Genomic DNA, 23,845 nt, shown 5'->3' on the forward strand with positions numbered 1-23,845 from the left:
TCCATACCCCCCCCCTCGTATTTATGGACTCCCAAAAATACATAAGGAAAATGTGCTTTTACGTCCCATAGTGGATGGCATTGATTCCCCCACATACAAATTAGCTAAACATTTGGCCAAAGCTCTCTCACACTATACTGGCAACACACCTTCACACAAAAAAAACTCAGCCCACTTCAAAGCCAGCATAGAAAACCTTACACTCAAACACACTGACATAATGGTCAGTTTTGATGTCTCCTCCTTATTCACAAATGTCCCACTCAAAGAATCCTTAGAGCTAATCCAAGCTAAATTTCCTCCCGATATCACAGCCCTATTTCAGTTCACAATGAACTCGTGCTATTTTGTTTGGCAAGGAAAATTCTACAAACAAATAGAGGGGACAGCCATGGGTTCTCCACTCTCCCCACCCTTCGCCAACTTTCATATGGAGACTTTTGAAGAGAAAGCCTTAAACTCTCCCCCACAAAAACCAACCATTTGGCTTCGCTATGTCGATGACGTGTTCGCTATTTGGCCACATGGCTCCGATGCACTCCTTCCTAACACACTTAAACAACCAACACCCCAGAATCAAATTCACCCTGGAAGAGGAAGAAAACAACTGCCTTCCTTTCTTAGACACACTAGTCACCCACCAGCCTGATGGAACCTTGGTTTTCTCAGTCTATAGAAAACCCACCCATACAGGCAGATACATTCACCAACAATCCCACCACCCCTCCTCACAACAATATGAAGTCGTTAAGACACTACACAACAGGGCTAAACTTATCTGTTCAAATGACAATGCCCTAACCACAGAACTAAACCACATTCTCAAACTTTCTCAGCCAATGGCTACCCCCACAAAAAATCCAAAAAATATTGAAACCAGTAAACCACAAACCCCCCCCCTCACAACAAGGATTACTCTAAATCCATCACCATACCCTATATACGAGGCACGTCGGAAAAAATTACAAAAATCCTAAAAAATCATGACATAACTTCTTGTTACAGACCATATAAAAAAATTGGCATCCCTTATCCACTCTACTAAAGACCAACCTCCACCCCTAGACCTACCTGCAAGGTGTCCACCCCTTGCAGCTGTAAGCTGTCCTACTTTGGCCAAACAGGCAGGACAGCAAATATCAGAATTTCAAAACACAAGGACTACATCCGGTTTCACCAATACAGCCACTCTGGCCTTGCTGACCATGCGTTGGATACCTGCCATAGAATATGGTGGAAGAAAGCCATGATAATACACCATAGTAAATACAAATATGAAAGACTTTTCATGGAATCAGCTTCAGCCCTAAGAAACAATCCAAACCTCAACAAATTTGGCTGCATGAGACTGCCTCACATTTGGGAAACCTACATCAGAAGACCTTCAGTCGAATCGCCCAAGAATACCAACATTGCCCGCTAGGGGGCACCATCAGGTCTTTAGGAGAAATAATGGCTTCCTGCTTCTTCCTCACTTATTGTTTGTTGTGCCTGCATGCACGTATCTTGTTCTCAGGTTCTTTGAAAATGGCAACGTGACGTTGCCGAAATACTGAAGTATATTAAAATTTATTTTAACATATATCCTAGTTTACGTTGTAATTACCTTAAATTATTTAGTAAAAAAGATGAAATAGTAAAATAGGAAAGATTCACCCCTAACCCTCGAATACTCTAATGGCATTGGGGGGAAAGGAGCAAGAAGAAAAGAAAGAAGAAAAGAAAAAAGGGGAGGGACGGACCAGTCTACAGATAATATAACAGATGTATATTACATGAAGTAAGGCATGGTCCAGCATCAGGTACCTCAGGTTTGCCATGCCCGTACTCACTAAAGTGAGTCCGATGTTGAAAGTTTATTTTTAACTTGGTTAGAATATAATAAATTTAGTTTAATCCTTTATCCAAGTGTGAGCAAACAAAGTTTGCGCCTGAAAGTATCTTAAGGACTGGGGTAAGGTGGTACAACACCGGGCAACTCGTTGCAAAGGTGGAGTAAGCTAACATCACTCCTATCTCAGTATCTCCCATAATGCAAAACACATTTCCTTGCGGATATGTATGATGATATGCATTAAGGGAAGGGCCACTACCCAGACTAGTTTCGACCTTTATTGAGGTCTCTTCAGTCTAAAACTAGTCTGGGTAATGGCCCTTCCCTTAATGCATAACATTATACAAATCCGCAAGGAGATGTGTTTTGCATTATGGGAGCTACCGAGATAGGAGTGATGTTGGCTTGCTCCACCTTTGCAAGAGTTTCCCGGTGTTGTACCACCTTACCTCAGTCCTGAAGATACTTTCAGGTGCAAACTTTGTTTGCTCACACTTGGATAAAGGATTAAACTAAATTTATTATAGTCTAACCAAGTGAAAAATAAACTTTCAACGTCTTTCTCTAAATCCACAGTAATTTAATAAAAAGGTGGCACACCATTTGGCAACTCCTATAGGTAGAGATGACCTTGCTAATGCTTCTGCTTGGTATCTCCACTTCGGCCTGGCTCCCACTGAAGAGATCTCAATAAAGGTCGAAGCTAGTCTAGGTAGTGGCCCTTCCCTTAATGCATAACATTATACATATCTGCAAGGAGATGCGTTTTGCATTGTGGGAGATACTGAGATAAGAGTGATGTTAGCTTGCTCCACCTTTGCAACGAGTTTCCCAGTGTTGTACCACCTTACCCCAGTCCTGAAGATACTTTCAGGCGCAAACTTTGTTTACTCACACTTGGATAAAGGATTAAACTAAATTTATTAAAGTGAGTCCTTTAGGCCAGCGCTTCCCAAACTGGGGGCAGTGAAATTATGAAAAAAAATTTTAAATGTTTTAAGACTAAATAATTTTTTTTATTTTAAAAGAAACGTATTTAACTTGTATTATGTATTATTTCTTTTTTGTTATTTTTTATATTTTAATATCAAGAACTGTTGATATTGACTTTATATACATACCAAAACTCGTTTTATATTATCACTATCACCCGAGCTAGTTTTCTGTTACCAATAAAAGTTTCGCATATACTTCACACATGAAAAAAAGCTTAAACAAGTTCATGTGGGGAGATAGTAACTCGCTTGCAGTGGTAAACAACATGGCCTCCCTTAACAGCCACTATACTGCGGAGGCAATAAAAACAAGTACTTTTATTATGCCAATGAATAAGGTATGAGCAGTCTGTGTAATATATTTCTCAACAAATAGTGCAATTAGAGACAACTGGGATAAAAAACACACTAATCACATGTCCCCTCATACAGAAACTATGCTGTATAGACTGAAACAAAACCATATGTTGCATGGGCAAACACAGTATCTAACTGAAAACTATTGTTATTAATTAGATGTATGCGAGTTCGATTTCCCAAGGCAGCAATAAAATTCAACCGAACGTGTTAAAATTCGTAAAAGTGTTAAAACTAAGTAATATATATACACATAATGAATGTTATTGCAGTTTCACATATGGAATTCGGTTGAAGAGAGTTAGCATTTCAACTCAATTGTCAGCTATGCTTTTATCTTTCAGTTGCGTGATCTTTTGTTAATACCGCACCAATCACATGCATGTTTTAATAACCTGCCTTTGCTGTCTGTTTCGCGTTAGGCTGAATTACCTTAAAGGGAGAAAAGTCACAAAAGAAAAAAATGTTCCTGGTCTGGGGATTCCCTTATTCAGGTAATATTCACTAATTTCATGTTATCAGTCTGTGGTGTGCCAGTATCGGTAAGTGGTGATATTATTTGATCTATTCTACGTTAAAAAATTTAACCCTGAGATGGATAAGTGGCTGATAAAAAAAAAAAAAAAAAAAAAAATCCCGCGAACAATCAGAAGAAGCAGAAACATACTCAAAAAAAAAAAAAAAGATAGTATTTCATATTTTACCTGAACAGCCCGCATCGTCTTCAGAACCAAACAGTAAGAGGCAAAAAATGTAATATAAGCATTTGATTTTTGCAATATTCGCTGTATATGTTTTGTATTAAATATAAATACAATAAATATTATAATAATATATCTCTCTATTATGATTTTGTTTCGAGGGGGGCTGTGAAATATTTTAATTTTTGCAAAGGGGGCCCTGACATCCAGAAGTTTGGGAAGCACTGCTTTAGGCAAGCATGGCGGTATCTACACAAAAAAGCTAAGCTATTTTCTGTACATGAAGGTATCTACAGAAAAAAATACAATTCAGAAAAAAAAAAAAAAACATCTTTGGAAAACTGGCTAAAGAAAGACTCTAAAAGAGGAGTCTTCATTGAGCTAAATTGTCCTGTCTTGAACAGCATTATAATGTGAGCAGTTTTCTAATATTGGGCAGATTGAATAAAAAAAAATAATAATAACTAATAAAAAAATTGGAATCCATACAGTGCTGGAAAGGTGAAAAGTAATGTCTTGAGAGGATAAAATTTTTTGCAGGCCGAGAATGCTATAGAATTAAGTGCTTATGCCATAAGACTAAAGTTAAGTGAAGTTCAGAAGTGAGATTTGGTTTCTCTTAATGCTAGTGTTATCCAAGTTAAGAGAAATTAGGACTAAGGCTGTTTTTGCCAGGAAGACAGAACTGTGCTTTAACCTTCCTACCAGCTGAGGTGGATGAAATAGTGAGAACAAATTGCACTTTTTATCTATGTTATTCAACAGGTGTTACAGAATAGTATCCAGATTTAGCTGGACATCTATAGACGTCATCGCTGGTTGGGGGGTTAAAGACACTGCAGGTGAACAGGTTGTCATCGCCCCACTGAAGGATGGTATGGAGATCAGTATCCATTGCAAGAATCCATTGAAGCATGAGATGTTTGAGATGTCTGCAAGACTTGTGGCTTGTCATATGAATAGGAAGAATGGATAGTGTCATCAGGAAAACTGAACAGAGTTTGAGGCCAGTGAGAGATAGAGAGTGGATAATATAATAGAGCACTGAGCATTAATAGACCAATCTGGAAAGAACGCCATCTAGAATTACTTATAGCTAATGAATTGAGAAAAATTGGAAACGCACTAAATTTTCTGAGAAAATCATGATGCTCCTAATATGTTAACAGTAGTGAAGGAAAAACGAAGCTATTTTGGTGATGGAGCAGACCATTTGTAATGACTCTTGTAAGAAAACCAACTGCTCACACTTTTTTTTTTTGCTGTTCACATCTGATCATGTATTAACTTAAAAAAATGGCCAGTATCCATCGTGTTACTATATATAACCAGTTTTTTATTCTCAGTTTCTTTCAAAATCCAAAATTTACATAATTCATCTTTTTGGTGTTAACTATGTCAGTGGTTTTTATGTCTTTATCTTGATTAATGTATTTTCTGCACTCAGTTGTTGCTCTCTTATGGTTGTCACTTTTAACTGCATACTGTTTCAACTCTAATCAAGTCTTTTGTCAAATTTTCACCATCTTTACCTTCAAGACTTTTACCCAGGTAGGTTAATTAATATCCTACAATTGTATTACAAAGGGTCATCACCAAAATAGCTTATCTTTTTCTTCCTCACTGGTAACTTAATTACAAAGGATGGAAAACAGACCATAAGATAGCAATCTGACGAGAAACCCTTTATGCCAGATATCATCAAATACCTCAGACAAGTCAAGTGCAACAGCAGGTTTCTCCAAACTTTCTTATGGCACATATCTAGCATTTGGAGACAGCAGGAGAATCTCCAACCTCTGGACATCTGCCAGATCTTAAGTGATGGAATCCATACAAGTAGTCACTGATTAGAAGGTTTTTATTTCACCAGGAGCACCGAGATAAGAGCAATAGCATACGATCTCCAATCTTTTTTTTTTTTTTTGTGAATGGGCTGATTCAGTATAACAGGGTGTAGAAAGATCATCAAAGGCATCATCTATGCTTTCTGCATAGACGATGTTCTTGGATGTTACACAGAAAATTTTGAATGATGCAGTTAATGAAAGTTCTCATTTCAGAGCAAGTACCTGGATCTGGAGAACAAAAACATTAGCGTGATCACTGAAAGCAAGAGAAGAAGTTAACAGAATCTTCCCACTTGGTATTGTTGTAATGTCAAAAGGCACAAGATTGGAATGGTGAAGAAAGACAGAGATAAAACTTGTAAAAGATTATGGTCTGAGTTACTGAGAGGAAAAATGACCAACAGCTGGAAAAAGAAATGGTGAAGACTAGACCAGGGTGAGCAAAGGAAGCTACTTTAAAAATATCTTCAATTTAAATGTCCTCCCAACATGACACATCTTTAAACACAGATGTAACAAAATAGTGCCAGCTAAACTTAATTACACTGAGTTATATGTGCTAGCACAATATCGTAATCATAACAGAGATATGCTATAATCATAGATACTGTTTTTTCCGTGTGGCTGTTCGAGTTCAATTGATTGTTCTGATATAACGTAAACTATATATAGGCTTAAATTATAGTTAGAACTCTTTTCTTTCATGCTTACACGATAATCAGAATACATTATGGAAAACTATGGAGACAACTACCATTTTAGAGCAAAACTTTGGTTTAATATAAACCAAAATGTACACTCGACGTCACGACCTTCATATCAAGGTCATCATCTGGAGCATACACATATATAAAGAGAAACAAGCTGCATTACAATCTACATGGTTTGCAAAGTTACTGACCAACATTTACAACAATTATTGGCCTGACCTCTGGTGGGAAAAAAAAAAACTTTACTACATCAAAGCTAGAATCCTATTATTATTATCTGATGGGTTACAAAATTAAATTGGGATGGAGAGCAACATGAGATGCTGAGTAAATAATTATATATATGTGTGTATATATATAAACATGTTTCTCTCCAGTCCAATTTAATTTTGTAACCAAACAGATAATAATAATAGGACTAACTTTGATGTAGTAAAGTTTTTTTTTTTTTCACCAGAGGTCAGGCCAATAATTGTTCTAATGGTTGGTCAGTAACTTTAGCAAACCATGCAGATTGTAGTGCAGCTCGTTTCTCTGTATATATGTGTACAGAGAAACTCTATGCTTCAGATGATGGCCTTGATATGAAGGTCGAAACGTCGAGTGTTCATTTTAGTTTATATTAAACTAAAGTTTGCTCTAACACGGTAGCTGTCTCCATAATTTTCCATAGTGTATGGTTAGAACTCAATTTACAGTTTCATGGAAAAATATACGCCTCAAGGGAAAAAAAAACACAAAATTTAATACACTTATGAAACTTTAATAGAGTATATTATAATAATTTCAAAAATCCACCACTTACAAAGAAATCATCACCATACACTACAGGGTTGTAAGGTCTGCAAAGTGGGAATACAAAGGAAGTGGAAATGGCAGACTAAGAACCTGAAGTTATGGAGGATATCCTCTATGGATGCTATCTGGTAGATTTGATTTGGTAGAGAATGTTTTTTATTGAAGTTAGAATATTTCATAAATAGCTGAAAATTTTTCAAGTGTAGAATAGTTTTTTTTCTTCATCTGACTGCAGTCCAGAATGATCTCTCTAAGTCTGACTTCTAGTGATGGCAGAAGGCTTATTTTTTTGCATTCTTCTATATATATATATATATATATATATATATATATATATATATATATTTTTTTTATTATTATTTTGCTCCTACCCATGAAAGATTATTTGCAAACTTATAGAAATTTTTTACCATGAGTGGGTGAAAGATTTTTTTTTCTATTTTTTTTATCAATTTTATATATTTTTTAAATATTTTTAATTAATTTTTTACATAGTCTAGAAACCCTGTTCTGAAGACCACTCATGGAACATTTTCAAGAAACATCAGGCCTCCAGTTCTCAGGGGTTAACGATTGAAGGCAAGCTTGATTGCCCCTCTATACTTCAAATATTATGACCTTCCTTGCTACCTGTGTGTATTACATTAGCGTATAGTACTCCAATGATGTCTCCTTCACTGAAATAAAATAAATGAATGAATAAATAATAAACCAGTGTTTGATTTTAATTTTCTCAGTACTGCACTCATTCCATGATGAGACAGCAATTAGCCATTGCAAAATCCGGTCTGTTTTTGGTATTGTGGTAAAGCTGATAATAAATGGGATTACACTTCTTTTAATTTCTAATATACATTTTTTTTTTTTTTTTTTTTTTTAACAAAGATGCCTAACATGCTTACAAAACAGAGCAATAATTATAAATTGAGTTGCCCCAGTCCTGAAAATACTTCAGGTGCAAACTTTGTTTGCTTACACTTGGATAAAGGATTAAACCAAGTACATAATTTCTTGGTATCTGAAGAGACTTCAATAAAGGTCAAAACCGGTCTGGGTAGTGACCCCTCCCATAATGCATAGTATTATACATGTCCGCAAGGAGATGTGCTTTGCATTATGGGATACGGAGGCAAGTGATATGAAGTCATATCACATTTACCACGAGTTGCCCCAGTCCTGAAAATACTTCAGGCACAAACTGTTTGCTCACACTTGGATAAAGGATTAGACCAAGTATATAATTTCTTGATATAGTATGCCCACAATTTAGAAATCTTCGCTTGGAGACTTCCCAAGAATAGTCGATTCATGCTGAAGGAGAGAAAGAAATGAAGCATGTACGAATTGGTCGCCAACACGTAAAATCACGTGCTTTATAGGTAAAATTTTCCAACTGTTATACAAGCAATATAGTTAACTACAATGATCATAAAAGAGAAGTTAATTTTCCGACGTGTAATAATAAACAACTCATCCCACAATACAGATTGATTACCCTATTATCGGAATGGATTCTCCTTCTGTTGACATGCATAGAGGTGTCGAAGGGTCTCGAATCTGTGGGTGTACTATATCTTTAATTTATAGTATAACCAAGTGAAAAAACTTCCAACAGAGTAATAATTAAAACATCATTCATTCCGACCAGCTATGTACACACACACACTATCCCACAAAAAATATACCAAAACATCACATCACATTAGCACAACACACACACACACAATTATAATTCCTTCAATACAACTTATTCATATACAGGTATCTCTGAACAACACAAGCTGCAATACCTATCATGTCAGGCACGGACTCAAAAAAAGAAAACTGAAAGATGGAGAAAACAATGATAAAATAAATATTTCTGGCAGAATGTCAGCATGTCATAGGTTATAAAAATAAAAAAATAAAAAACAGAAATACAATGCCTGCTTTAATCTAAATAAACTGCTTATCTCAGAAACAATCAGCATGCAATAATTAATCTAACCCCATCCCCTACATCCATGGCACATCAGAAAAATAGCCAGGTTCTTAAAAAACAAGTACATCCTACACACAGCTTTTAAGCCCCATCATAAACTTACTACCCTTATCTATTCTACCAAAGATCAGCTCCCTCCTCTCTCAGTACCTAGAGTATATAACGTTTGTGTTCCTGCAAGCTGGCTTACTTCGGACAGACAGGTAGATCAGTAACCATCTGTCTAGAAGAACACAAATCATACCTCTGCAATCCCAACTATGGTCAATCTGGCTTTGCAGACCATGTCATTGATACAACACACAGGATCTCCTGGAGAAAAATCACCATCTTCACCATAGTAAATTCAAAAAAAAAACTTTTTAGAATCTGTGGCAACATTCAGAAATTAACCGAATTTAAATAAATATGGTTGCATAAAACTTCCCAAAATTTGGGAAACATTAATAATCAGAGATCACACCTACAAACGCCCATAGAGTGCACACCATCTAGATAGGACTTTAGAGTCAACATGTTTCACCTAGTATTTTGTTGTATTAGAGTGTGTTACAAGAGTTATTTGTAATCCCTGAAGATGTCTCAGTGACCGAGACAAAATACTGGAAGCATTAAAATTAGTTTTTAATCCTTTCCAAGTGCTGTAAATATTCCATTAAACCTCCAACATGACATAGCTTATTCATGAGGTGCAGATCAGGATTTATGAAAGGTATGAAGGAAAACAGTCATAAAACTCAGTCAACAACAACAACAACGTTACTGGCTTGCTGGGTGAAGCATAAAATGCTTTTTGTTTTCCCCTTTGTCTGTGTCGAGAAGCTTGATGGGAGGGGGGGATTGTGAGCCTTATGCTCGCACTTTGTGAACGATGGAGTTAGCTCTGTTCTGCTGAAAGCAGGATTGCCTTAGATCTTTTATGTTTGTGATAGTCATGTTCACTATAACTTGAAGCTTGTCTGATTAGTGGGTTGGGATGAGAGTGTGCCTTGCTGAAGATCTTTTCCGCACGCCATGAAGGAGAGAGTGGATGTCTGGGATTCCGGTTTCTCTGTGGATCTGCGTGTTTCTGATGAACCATGGAGCGTCCAAGATCATCCGCAGGCATTTGTTTTGTATCCTCCGTAGTTTCAGGATGTTAGATTTGGATGTGTGACTCCATGCTGGGGATGCATATGTGATTACTGGTTGTATTACCATCTGATATAGTAGCAGCTTGTTGCGTGTATCCAATTTGCTGTTGCGGTTGATCAGGGGATAGAGTTGGGCTATGGTTCTGGATGTCTTTGTGCATATGAGCATGATGTGGCTGTTGAAATTTAGCTTTTTGTCTAGCTATACTCCAAGGTATTTGGTTTCTGTCTGCCATGGTATCTTTTTTCCGAGGAGTTGAATGTCATCTTGGATGAAGGTTTTCCATCTGGTGAATAGTATAGCTGAGCTTTTGATGGGGTTTACTTGTATCCTCCAGTCCGAGAACCATTTCTCTAGCTTTGTAATGGTGTCCTGGAGACGACTGATTTCCAGGTGTGGGCGGAGAGATCTTGTCATAATAGCTGTGTCATCAGCATATAGGGCTGTAATAGTAGTCCTCAGGTTCTGTGGAATGTCAGCCACGTAGATTGTGAAAAGTAAAAGGAGCCAACAGGGATCCCTGTGGTACTCCTGCCAGGATTTGGCACCTAGTTGAGATGGTGCCATTTATTTTTATCTGCATGGATCTGTCAGTGAAGTATGATTTTATTAGATGGGTAAGGTTAGGTTATGTTGGCCTGAATGAGTATGTAGAGTAATCCTTGATGCCATACCTTGTCAAAGGCCTTGGCAATATCCAGAGAGACTGCAGCTGTGTGAAGGTTCCAGTTGTATCCTTGAGTGATATGCTCCACTAGTTGGTGTATTTGTTGCATTGTGCTGTGTACACGGCGGAAGCCAAATTGTTCGTTTGGAATTATTCCTAACTGATCTGATTTTTCTTGTGGTCGTGAGAGGATGATTTTTTCAGCAATCTTTCCTAGGTTTGAAAGCAGGCTTATTGGACGGTAGCTTTGGGGGAGTTGTGGATTGTTTCCTGGCTTTTTTATTGGTATGATGTCAGCTGTTTTCCATGCAGTGGGGAAGTGTTGTATCCTCAGTATTGCATTGGTTATGTTAACCAGATGCACAATAGCCTTTCGAGGAAGTAGTTTGATGATTCTGTTTGTAATTCCATCTGGACCTGGAGCTTTTTTGTTGTTTAGATGTTTTATGATGTTGGTTATTTCCATTGGAGTAGTGGGGGTGATGCTGTCTGGTTTGTCTGAGGTCTGTCTTAAGGTACGTTTGACCTGATGGTGGACTTTATATATGTGGTAATGTTTATGCTGTTATATGATGGGCTGCATTGTTTTTTCTAGGTTTTCTGCTATTGCTTCTGCTTTTTCTTTATCAGTGTGTGCCATTCCATGGGGGTAGAGGGTTGTGTTTGGTGCACAGGATCTTCAGAAATTTCCATATTGTGTGATCTTCTGGGTTGAGTGATGAAAGTTTATTGTCCCAATCCTGATTCCTGTGGTTTTGAAGTGCTTTTCTGACTTGGTTGTTCAATGCTTTCTTGTCCTGTGGGGCTCTTGTGTTGTGGTATCTTTTCCTGGCTTTGTTTTTTGTTCTGATGAGGTCCGTGATGTTTTCTGGGAGCCATCTGGTTGGGTGATTGGTTGTGGTTTTGGTGACTGCTTCTAGTGCTTTTTTGATTTGATTTGTTAGATGCTTATTGCTTCATCTATTTCTTCTTTTTTGTGGATGATGGGTACAGGGCCAATGTATTCTGGTAGGATTTTGGTTAGCCTATCCCATATGAAGGTGTGCTGGGGGGCTAGTTGGTCGTGCGTGCCAAGTTTAATCAGGATTGGGTTGTGGTCAGATGATAATTCATTGATCGTCTCTAGTTGGTATTGATAACTGATGTTTTCAAGGATAGCTATGTCAAGTACATCTGATCTGCCATGAGGGCTATAACGAGTGTGCTCAGTGGGTCCTGCTACCACAAGTTAAGTGTTGAGTAGTTGTGTAGTATGCGTCCACTTCTGTTGTTGGTGGTGCTGAACCATGCTGTGTGTTTGGCGTTCAAGTCTCCTGCTATGATGGTGGGGTCTGTGGTGCCAAGGACGGCATCCAGGTCTGCTGTCAGCAAAGGGTTGCTTGGTGAGTTGTAGGCAGCATATATCTTGAGGCTTCCAGCATTGTTTGTGTGGACTTGTATTCCTGTAGTCTCCACGTTGTTAGTCTGTGGGTTGGACATGGCATTGTGGTGGAGGTACGGTTTGATGCAGATGGCAGTGCCTCCCTGTCTGGTGCTGAGTCTATCCATTCGGTACGTTGTGTATCCTCTCACTTTTGGGTTGTTGGCAGGTCTTAGGTGGGTCTCGTTGATCAGCATTATGTCCAGGTTGTGTCTTGTTGGTGAGGCCATTGGCATTCCAGGCTGCAATTCAAAGCGAGTTGGGTTTTACTTTTGTTTTATTCATTGTTGAGTGCTGTCAGTATGGAATGGGTTCCTTGCAGGAATCTCTTTGTGGAGGATGGAGTTGGGTTTGTTCTGCTGAATTCCTGCAGTATAGTGGCTAGCGAGGCAGTCAGTATTGCTGTGATGTTGGAGCCTATTTGATTGCTCTGCACTGTGTCCTTTAAGCGGGCTGCTTCTGCATAGGTCTTGGTGGGATGTTGAGCCCTTTCCTGACTTTTGTGGATAGGGTTTTGTTGGTTTGATGACTGTGCAGCTGAGATGCTTTGAGTGGTCCAGATTGGGGGAGGTTGGATGGGTCTTGTATTTCCATGATTTCTGGGGTGGTGGTTGCATCCTTTGTAGTTTACTGGGTGGGGACCTCCACAGTTGGCACATTTGGCTGGTGTGGATCTTGGTTTTGAGCATGTAATGGTTTGATGTTTCTCACCACACTTCAGGCATCTGAACTCGGCTTTACATAGTCTTTGCATGGCCAAACTTTTGGCAATGATGGCATTGCCCTGCTGATGCCCTTTTCCTAAGTGGTTCTGTTGTTATCTTAAGTCCACAGACCGCAGTTATGTCATAAATTCATCTTTGCATGTTCTGGATCTCAACTAATACTAATGGCATTGGTCGTTTATCGGATCTAAGCATCCGGCTGACTTTGATTGGTGTTAGCCCCTGCTGGGTGAGGTCTGCTGCGTCTCAGAGGTAATGCCGTCAGTGCCACCTCGCAGTACAACCTTGAGATTTCTTTCACTGCTTAGTGCGAAGGTGTGGTACTGTAGTTTGTTGTTACCCATCGTTTTTGTTATCCCTCTGTAGTCTGTGACTGTCGTTGGTTGAATTTTTACTCCTTCGTCGGTGTTTCTGGCCCAGAAGTAGTCAATGTTATGTTCTCTCAGGTTTCTTGCAACTGTGGTCCATTTTTCTTTTTCACGGAGAATTACCGGGGGAACCTTTTCCTTTTTTTCCCAGCACTGTTTGTGAGGCCGTTTAGTTTTCTATATGATCATCCTCGGTTCTGCGTCTTTTATTCGTGTGTTCTTCTGTGAAGTCTATCTGACTGTGGTTCTCAGGTAGGGAGATGGACGTGTTGTTGATCTCTTCAACTTCTTCCTCGATATCTTTGGGTTCATCTGATTGAGTGTACAGGTTTAGGAAACCTGACCATTCCGTATCGAATTTTTTTAAGTAATAATTTAAATAGTTTTAGTGCTTGATCTTTGTTTAGATGCTCTAGAAGATCATTAAAGTTATCCATATCTGTTCTGCTCATTGTTAAATCTAGTAGGTGGTGATTGGGGAATTGCATATGAGCGCAAGTAGAAATCCCACAGGTCTTGAGACCTGCCAGCAGAAATTCTGAGAAATATTTATAATGACGAAGAGAACGGGCTAGGGCCGGAAAATTGCATCAAAAGTCAAAGTCTTACCTTGTATTCCGCTATCAAAGAAGATTCACAAAATCTAAAACTCACTAATCACCACTGAAATCAAAAACATTCTTCGCAACAACAACCATCATGCCGGTATTCATCTTCCACCATTTTGAATCCATCTAAAACTCAGTCTTCACACTTATTTATTATCTATACGAATCATATTTATTAAGAAAAATGGTGTTAAAGATCATATCCAAAATGAGATAATAATAATACTCTGAAAGTTTAATGGCTTATCATAGCTGATAAAAGAAGTGAATAAAAGAAACTTTATATACTCCATGATGTGACAAATCTAATATAAAAATCCACAAAAATAATACAGTACAGTTTTTGGTGAAGATGGCCAATGGATAATATATAAGTTAAGCCTGATATGCTGAGAAGTCAGTTCAATAAATTTATATGGAAGAAGAGGGAGAAGAAATAAACTAATGACCCCAGCTAAGAGTATGAAAAAAGTGTCAAATCAATTTTAACATGAATCACAGAATAGTTAGATTTAAAAAAAAAAAAAAAAACAGAGACAAAGATCAGATGGGTGAAAAGATAATATCAAAAGACACATTCAAAATGAAAATTTCAGAAAAAAAATTGGCATTATTAATATTCAATAATGTATAAGCAGATCTATTCTAATAGACTTTTAAAAGGGGTTCTAGGAAAATTTGCCATAAGACATTTTGCATTAATTTTTGTAAACAATCAATGGATCATAAAGGGTATTATAAAATCATTAAAAAATCAAATCTTTATTAAGGTAAATGTCAGTGATACATAACATAATGAATTCATTTAAAAATTGTTCAAATTAAAAAAGATGCTGCATAAATAATGAACTTTTTGCTGCAGATCGTCAATTCAACAAATCCATTAGTAACATTGCTCATTGGAAGAAATGCTAATGCTGTGAAGCATTTAATTTCCATGTTGAATCCTGCATCTGTTTGATAGCATAACTTTAAACCAATGGCAACAATTCTGCGATAAAGAATTTGTGCGATATGAAATAAACACCCCGTTATAGTTGTTGATGTAAATATGTTAGAAAAATCATTGATAGTTGCTTTATCAAAGTCAACCATTAATGATTTGGGATCTAATGATGAACGTAAGCCCTTTATGGCATTGAATAATCTGCTGTAAGTTAATTTTGATTTGTCAGGAAGCAAAGCAAAAAGCTGCCATTTAATCCTTAGGGGTCTCATGCCAGTCCCAAGCCTGGATAAAGGAGGGTCAATTGGATGAGTGTCAATGCCCTGACCGTAGAGAAAAAACATGATTGTTATCTATACGATCAACAGCTACGTGCTGGCTCGGACGTCACCTGGATCAACAAGGTCTACGATACCAATCTAGTGATTGGGGTTGGATCGAAAACTGAGATACTGAAAGGAAACAGAAACTGAAATTAACAGAACTATATCAGTGGGAACATGGATTGTAAGGATACTTCAGGTGTCAGGAAAACTAGAATTACTTCACGAGGAAATGAAGAGATATCGGTGTGATATACTAGGACTGGCGAAGATGCAATGGACATCATCAGGAGAGATAAATGGATGCGAAGTCATATGGTCAGGACATGACACCAAGCAGGAGTTGGCTTCCTTCTTAACAAAAGAACTACAGAGGCACTATTAGGCTAGAAACCAATCAATGAATGAATCACAGCAGCAAGATTTCAAGCAAAACCATTTAATATATCAATAGTCCAGATACGTGCACCCACATCTTACAGAACAGATGAGAATATTGACTTATTTTACAAAGATCTGACAGAGATAATAGAAACAATAAAAGCAAGATATACTAATGATTGAAGGAGATTGGAATGCCAAAGTCATAATAGATAATGATGGTTGGGAAAGAGTCATGGGAAAATATGGTTTCAGAGAAAGAAATGAACGAGGTGAAAAATTGTTAGAATTTGCTGTAGACCACGAGATGATCTGTAACACAAGATTCCAGCAAAAGGTGTGTAGAAAATGGACATCGTGATGGGAAAAACCAAGAACATGATTGATATGATTATGATTAAAAGAAGATGGATAACATCAGTACAGCAGTATCAAACTTTTCAAGGAACAGATATAGACTCGGATCATAGTTTAATGATTGCAAACATCAAGTTGAAATTAAAAAAGAAAACATAAACCCCATCATCAGAAATGAAAAGATACAGCAAGAATAAGTGAAGCAGAAATAGGAAGAAGGTACAGAACAGTGTTAGAGGAAAAACTTCAAAGTGTGTACAAAGAAAAAAATTTCAATCTAAGAGTGAAAGGAGTAATGAAGGAGATAGAACATGCAGTTGAAGAAACAGTACCAGAAGATCAAGAAGAAATGGATTAGACAAGAAACGCAGAAGTTAGTACAGGACAAAAGAATGTCGAAGATAAGAAGGGATACATCAGAACAAATAGAGGAGCGACACAAAAGAAAGTGTAATGAGGTGAAAAAAGTAGTCAGAATGGATAAGATGAAATGGTTAGAAGCCCGATGCAATACTATAGAACAGTATACTATGGAGAGCATAAAACTAGGGATGTTTACAAAATGATTAGAACCATTAATAGAAGGTAGCAACCAAAACAGACCACAGTTAAAGACAAAAAAGGCAAAGTATTGATGAATAAAGATAAAACTGTACAGCGACAGACAAGATACTATAGTGAGTTATATGGAAAAAAACTAGATTTAGATAGCGTTGGGAAACTGACTGAAGAATTGAAGCAGATATCACCACCAGGTAATGAGTATGATATGGAATTGCTCGATTGGTATTGTGGACCTTGTTGATCTGGACAACGTCTGAGCCAGCACGTTGTAGTTGTTGTTTGTATAACCATCAGATTGTTATCTGATGGTTATACAATGTTTTTTCTTTACGGTCAGAGCATCGACACTCATCCGATCAACCCTCCTCCTTTATCCAGGCTTGCACTGGTATGAGACCCCTAAGGATTCCATGGTGGCTTTTTGCTTTGCTTCCTGGCAAATCAGAATTAACTTACAGAAGATTATTCAATACCTTAAAGGGCTTATGTTCATCATCAGATCCCAAAGCATTAATGGTTTACTACAAGAAAGCAACTATCAATGATTTTTCTAACATATTTACATCAACAGCTATAACAGGTTGTTTATTTCATATGGCACAAAATCTTGATCACAAAATTGTTGCCATTGGTTTGAAGTGACACTATCAAACAGATATTAAACTCGACACGAAAATTAAATGCTTCACAGCATTAGCATTTCTTCCAATGAGCGATGTTACTGATGGATTTGCTGAAATGACGATCCATAGCAAAACGTTCAATATTTATGCAGCATCTCTTTTAATTTGAACAATTTTTAAATGAATTCATTATGTTATGTATCACTGACATTCTTAATAAAGATTTGCCTTCTTAATGATTTTATAATACCCTTTTATCATCCATTGATGATAAAAGGGTATTATAAATACCCTTAAATAATCAAGGGTATTATAAATACCCTTGATTATTTATAAAAATTAATGCAAAATGTTTTATGGCGAAAATGTTTACGATGAATTTTCCAGCTTTGTTAAACAGATAGATAAAAGATTAAATAAGCAAATGTATTAGGTATGCTACAACTTAGAATGGAAAAAAAAAAAGAAAAAAAAGAAAAGAAAGAGCAGGATATAGGTGAGTTGATGCAGTTAAGGAGTATTTCAAAATAGCAGTTAACTTTTTTTTATTCCACAGTAACACACCACATACACAATAGATGGCATTCTCCAAAAACTGGCAGAGAAGTAAAATAAACAGCACCAGAAAATTAAGGGATTTATACTAAGCTTCTACTTCTATTTAAATTTCATACACATGTACATTCTCATTAAATAAATGTTATCCTAAAATGTGATTTTGGCAGAAACTTTCTTTTGAAACCACTCATGAAGCTATAATATATTAAGTGTATTGCTCTGTATAATGACCCATTTACATCATATAACTGTAAATGGATATAACTATGTAACCAACTGTAAACACTTACAGTTATATTTACACCATATAACTAAGTGTTTTGAAGATTCGCATGGCTCATGCTTTGTATGAAAAACTTCTACTAATCCTTGTTATATTCCCATGATTTCTCAGCTGTTTTTCTTAATGTAAAATGGAGCAGAAGCTCAAAAATGGAAAGTAACCATGGTGTGCTCCAAAGTTGATATTTTATTTATTTAAATTTTATTTATTTTTGGTGTATTACACACATAAAGGCTCTACAAAAATCAGGTGGCACTTAAACATTTTTAAAAAAAATTAAAAATAAACAAAACAGAATAAATCAATATAAACAAAATAAAGAAATGTAGTAAAGAACAATATGCATTGTTAAAATTTACAAAATGCTCAATGGTATCACTTGCATCATCACCAGCAAATTCAGTTTCTTCACACAACAATAAATGGTAAACTCATACGAATCACCCTATCAATATCTAGAAACTTCAACTTACTCTTTACCATTTTTGAAGTAAAAAAAGCTGCATCATATAAGTGTGGCAATGAAAAAGAAAAATATTCCAAGACTTATTTATTTTTTTGATCTTAGAGGTATATCTAAGGAAACACAAATTGACTACTTTTTTTTGTCTGTATAAGTAGTCTGATAGAAACTAGAGCTTTGAATCAGAAGTTCTAAATTGTAAATACCCATGTTATTTCAGCTTTTGATATATATATATAAGATAATAAATAAATATAAACACTTTTTAAAGTATTGCTAAATAGCAAGTATTATTGAAATTTAACTGAATTTTTTTTATTTTCAATTTAGCTGTAAGACTTTTTGAAGATGGAAAAACTGAGGCTAAATCCTCAATGCTCTTTTTTTTTAACTACCTTTTTTATTACTTAATGAAATTAACTCAAACATTACAATTAGGTATGCTACAACTTGAAACAAAGAACTGGGGTTAGTTTACAACATCAGCTGGTTAAGCCACGTAGCAAACCAAATCATATCTCAAATTTTCCTCCCCGTCTTTCCGAATTTCCCTCTTTCAAAAAATAACAACAGCTCTTCATTAAGTTTTAAAATTTGATTCAATATTTAATCTCTTGAAAGCAAATGAATTTCAGGTGAGTAACAACCATTAGTGTTCTACATTAATTTCTTAGCATCATTTTCCAAGCAATTTGAACACTATTGAATGAATTTTTATGTAGCTAATTATATTTATTACTGTAATAACTGCTCCCATCATTCTTTTTATCTCAACACTTGTGTAGTAAGTAATGAGATTTTTATTCAATGTCAATGTAACTGTTGCATTGTAACAAAAAAATTTCACAGAAACACAATCGATATTCCACTGAAATATCAAAAAAAAAAAAAATTCATAGTAAATGCATAGAAATATAGCATCAGAACTCATGAGCACTAAAAAAAATTTATGATCACCACCACAGCTGTTAAGAGGACTCAGTAACAATCAGTGAAAGACTATGATATAAATTAGATAACAACAAATTATATGCAATGCCCACCACAGTAAAGGATACTTGAGAAGAAATTATATTTTTTTCCTTTACCCAAGCATAAGGAAACAAAGTTTTCGTGAGAATGATCTTCACAACTAGGCTACTTGTATATATATATATATCTTTCACTTGGTTGAACAATGGGAAGGAGTGATGACAAGAGGCCATCCCTGGAAGTTACGAAAGGAAGCTGTTTGCAAGAGGGTGAGGAGTGGTTTCTTTGCATGGAGGGTGGTTGAACCATGAAATGCGTTGCCTGATGGAGTGGTGAGAGCGAAAATGGTCAGTGAGTTTAAGGAGTGGTATGATAGACTTTGTATTTCTTAGGGAGGGACCTCCCCTCGGAGGCCTGAATAACAATAATAATATAAACTGCTGACCATATCAATTGCCTTAACATCCCATAATCCAACTGTCAGGCATTACAGAAAGGGTCACTACTCAGATTTATTTTAAATTTTAATGGAGGTCTCATCAGTCAGAACCAGGAATATTTTCCTGGGTCTAGCTTCCACTGATGAAACCTCCAAAATTTCAAAACCAGTTTGGGTAGTGATCCCTCCCATAATGCCTAGCAATACATCCGAAAGTAGGTGTTTTTGAAAGGAAGGAACATATTGTTGCTGGACTGCTGTGAAATTAAGTCTCTATATACAAGCGGCCTAGCTGTGATGATACTATGATGATGATAATGGAGAAATCTTGTGTTCCTACACATGGGTAAAGGATTAAAAGAATATCATTTCTCATCAAGAATCATTTAATTTGTAACCAAGTGGAAAATTTTCTTTAATTCTCAGCGCGCTACCTACAACTCGCCACTTTTTCCTCCTACTCAATAAAGAACAACAGAAAGTGAATGATATCACATTATAGGCATATCATGGAATCTAACCTCATTTATTTAAAAAATAATAATTATCATCCACAAACTTCAGTAATTTATTATTAAAAAAAATATTTGAAACATACTTCATCTTGACACAAATGATGTGTTATGACACCAGTGTCCAGAACCAATATTAACAGACTAAAATGTAAGAGATGATCAAATTGAAGACTTGGCAAACAATAGACCAATTCAGAAAAAAAAAAGTTGCCATTTAGAAACTAGTCAGGAGAAAGTGTGCAAGATGCTCATCTGGTACACACCATGCGGGTACATGCATATCCTACCTATGTTATATAGATTCCTTTAACTCACTTTTTCATAGATACCCTGTTTCTGCAGTTATGCCTTTTCTATAGACATTTTCATGGGCACTGTTCCATTGTCCATCAAAACCATCCACTTTCCTCCAAACATGTAAAACACAAGCAGCTGTTGATCAACAACCATAAACAGTTCACTTTAAACTTATCAAAACAATTTTTCATCCTCCTCTCCTTTCATTACATCCACCTATGATCTCCAAAACAGCATTCCATACTATTTCCCCCCCCCAAGGAATATTACCCCCCATTTCTTCAAGAAACATTAATTGATCTGTTCTTGCTTCCTGACCATCTGTCTATGCAGTATTACTGTGTTATAGCTTTCATGACCTCTCATGTGAGGTTGATATAAAAAGGAAAACAAAATCTAAGCCCTTGAAGTTAGTAAGCTATGGCTATAGCACCTCTAAGTTAATAGCTTTTAACAAGTGCTCTAATGTATCTGACAGTCAGCAGAACAGACTAAGATTCCTAAAGGAGTCAAGTATCACTTGTGGCAGATGAGCTGGAAAGTGATATGTTGAGATGGGTGCAAAGGGATGAGCATTATAGGAAGGAGCCTACTATGAGAAGCTGTGAATCAACTAAAATCATTTGAATTATTGGTTAATGTCTTCTGCTTTGATGTAGTGTCCCACAATCAACACTTGCAGGTGTCTTCTTAAATGGATGGAAAATGCAACCCAAGTTGCAAACAATACAATAAACTCCCAAGTCAAGGTCTACACACAACATCATTGTGTCACAGGTTCTGCAATCTCTCATGATGGGTATTACTGCTAACCATTAGGCAGTTTTCCCAATTATGGCTAGATTAGTTTCTGAAGACCAAGGTATGTACATAATCACTTGAATTCTAGTCTTTTTCTCAATGTGAATTATTGTTACATTCTTAATGTTGACTTATTCAACAATAGTTTTAAGCCTAAATGTGTTACCTAGTGCGGTAAAAGTCAGAGTTGGAAACTTTCCACTCATGTTTGTTGGAAAAGATGCCAACTTGTAGTAGCTTTTTCAGTAAATTTCAAAATACAAACTGAGAAACTTTACTATAAGCAATAGTTGACTATACATACTAATATTACAAAGTGATCCCTATTCCTTCACCTGAAGTGACACTTGTCCATTGTGTACCAAAACAGTTCTGAAATACTGAACAGCAGAAGATACACAAGCAGTGCGGCAAAAGGACCAACACTGAATCTGAGTGCTCAACCTCGAAACTTTATATGAATACTTCAGATGCCAGCAAAGGTTGCTCAATTGGTGGAGAGCCTCTGTTACTAATGGCACACAAAAAGTTAAGTAAGTTTGAACGTGGTTAGTAGTTGGAAGGGGATCAATCTTTCGATGCTGTTGGCACACTTGATGAGTCTTTGGACTCCTTGAAGGTGTTACATAATAATAATAATACTTCAGAACTTTTGAATTCTGCAAAAAAAAAACAAATCTAAGTTACAATTTAAAAAAATGAAAGAAAAATGTAGGTTTCCTTATATTTTTAAGGGATTATTGTTTCTGAAATGAGGATTCACACTATTTGACATATGGTCTTGCCCCACGCCAATATAGCACCTGTTTATCATAGTTTTTGTACTCTAGGAATCTACTTGGTGGGGGGGGGGGGTAACAACTCTCCCAGGGGACTATCACTGAGATTACAGGGTTGACAGAGGAAACACCAAAATTAGCAATTAACAGCAATGATAAAAGTTAAAGTCAGTGAAGAAAACTTATGAAAAATTCAGAATTTTCAATATAATCAACTGCTTGCCTCTGTAATATTACAGAACCAAAAGGGTGGCATAATGAGATGAAAAAATTAATAATAATGGAGAACTGGAAAAGAGAGCAAACACATTTAACCAAGAGGAAAAGACACAATTTTCATAACGCGAGAGATGAGAGTTGTCCAAATTCTGTTTAGGACAGTTGCTGATTTGTGGATATACAAAGAGTCCATTTTGTAATGATCTGCACCGCGAAAATTCCTAAATTAAATCAAAAGCACAAAAATAGCATTCCGAAATTTTTTTTAAAAAATACTAACCGTTTCTGCTTAGGCATTTCCCTAAACGGCTGTCAATTCCGAATAATCAACAAATACATTAATATAAAAACCAAAAAATGTTTTTAATAACTAAAACACAAAGAGCACGTGTTAAACTATTTTGGCAGAAAACAAAATTCAAATAGACGTGTGCGCCATCTAACAACAACGCAATCAATATGTGATGCTTATTTACATTACGTGGTTCAGCATTTCATACACAATAGCAAAATAGAAAAAAAAAAAAAAAAAAAAAATATATATATATATATATATACATGTATATATATATTTTCTATTTTGCACTATCTGTATATAGTTACTCCTCTACTTGCGACGGAGTTGCGTTTCAAAGATCACGTCACAGAGCGAAAACATTGTAAGTCGAAAATCGCTATACAAACCATAAAGATAGGTTAACAATAAGCATGCTCGAATGCTAAAATATGCAGGCGTGTTTTTTTATCCATTTAAACTAATATTACTCTTTGCTTAGAGTGAAATAATACCTTAAACAAATTTTAATCAGAACAGACGCTCTTCATGGAATTGGGTGTGCCAGAGTCCCGTTAGCAATTTTCAGGGTTCTCTGCAGGGTTTGATGTGACAATCCAAGTGGGAAAAAAAAAAAAAAAAAAGTGGTAGCAGGATTAGACAAAGGAAAATTTTGTTAAGATACCAGAAAGTTTTCTGGTTTGATGTAACCATCCAAGTTTTAAAAAAAAAAAAAAAAAAAAAGGTGGAAGCAGGATTAGGCAAAAGAAAATTTTTCATTCTACTATATTGCCACTTCACCCTACAAAGCAATCCCCTACTTCTTGCCGCTTCTGCCTTGCACGTGGGCGTGCAACCTCGGACGTGTGGTTGGACTTCTGAAAGGGGGAAAAAAAAAAAAAC

At 36.3% G+C, this 23,845-nt stretch overlaps 1 protein-coding gene across 1 annotated transcript in view; it reads right to left on the reverse strand.

Annotated features, from left to right (window-relative positions):
- Window positions 1-23,081, reverse strand: part of Sas10 (UTP3 small subunit processome component Sas10) — a 226,779-nt gene extending 203,698 nt beyond the window's left edge. Inside the window, exon 1 of the mRNA XM_090394074.1 lies at window positions 22,949-23,081. Coding sequence (XP_090250200.1) covers window positions 22,949-22,965 — 17 coding nt within the window. The 5' untranslated portion in view covers window positions 22,966-23,081. The remainder of the gene's footprint in view (window positions 1-22,948) is intronic.
- Window positions 23,082-23,845: the final 764 nt, after the last annotated feature.

The sequence above is a fragment of the Typopeltis vanoorti genome, chromosome 6 (genome assembly GCF_054136105.1).
Source record: "Typopeltis vanoorti isolate ZY-2024b chromosome 6, IOZ_Tvanoo_1.0, whole genome shotgun sequence".
NCBI classification, from domain to species: Eukaryota; Metazoa; Arthropoda; class Arachnida; order Uropygi; family Thelyphonidae; genus Typopeltis; species Typopeltis vanoorti.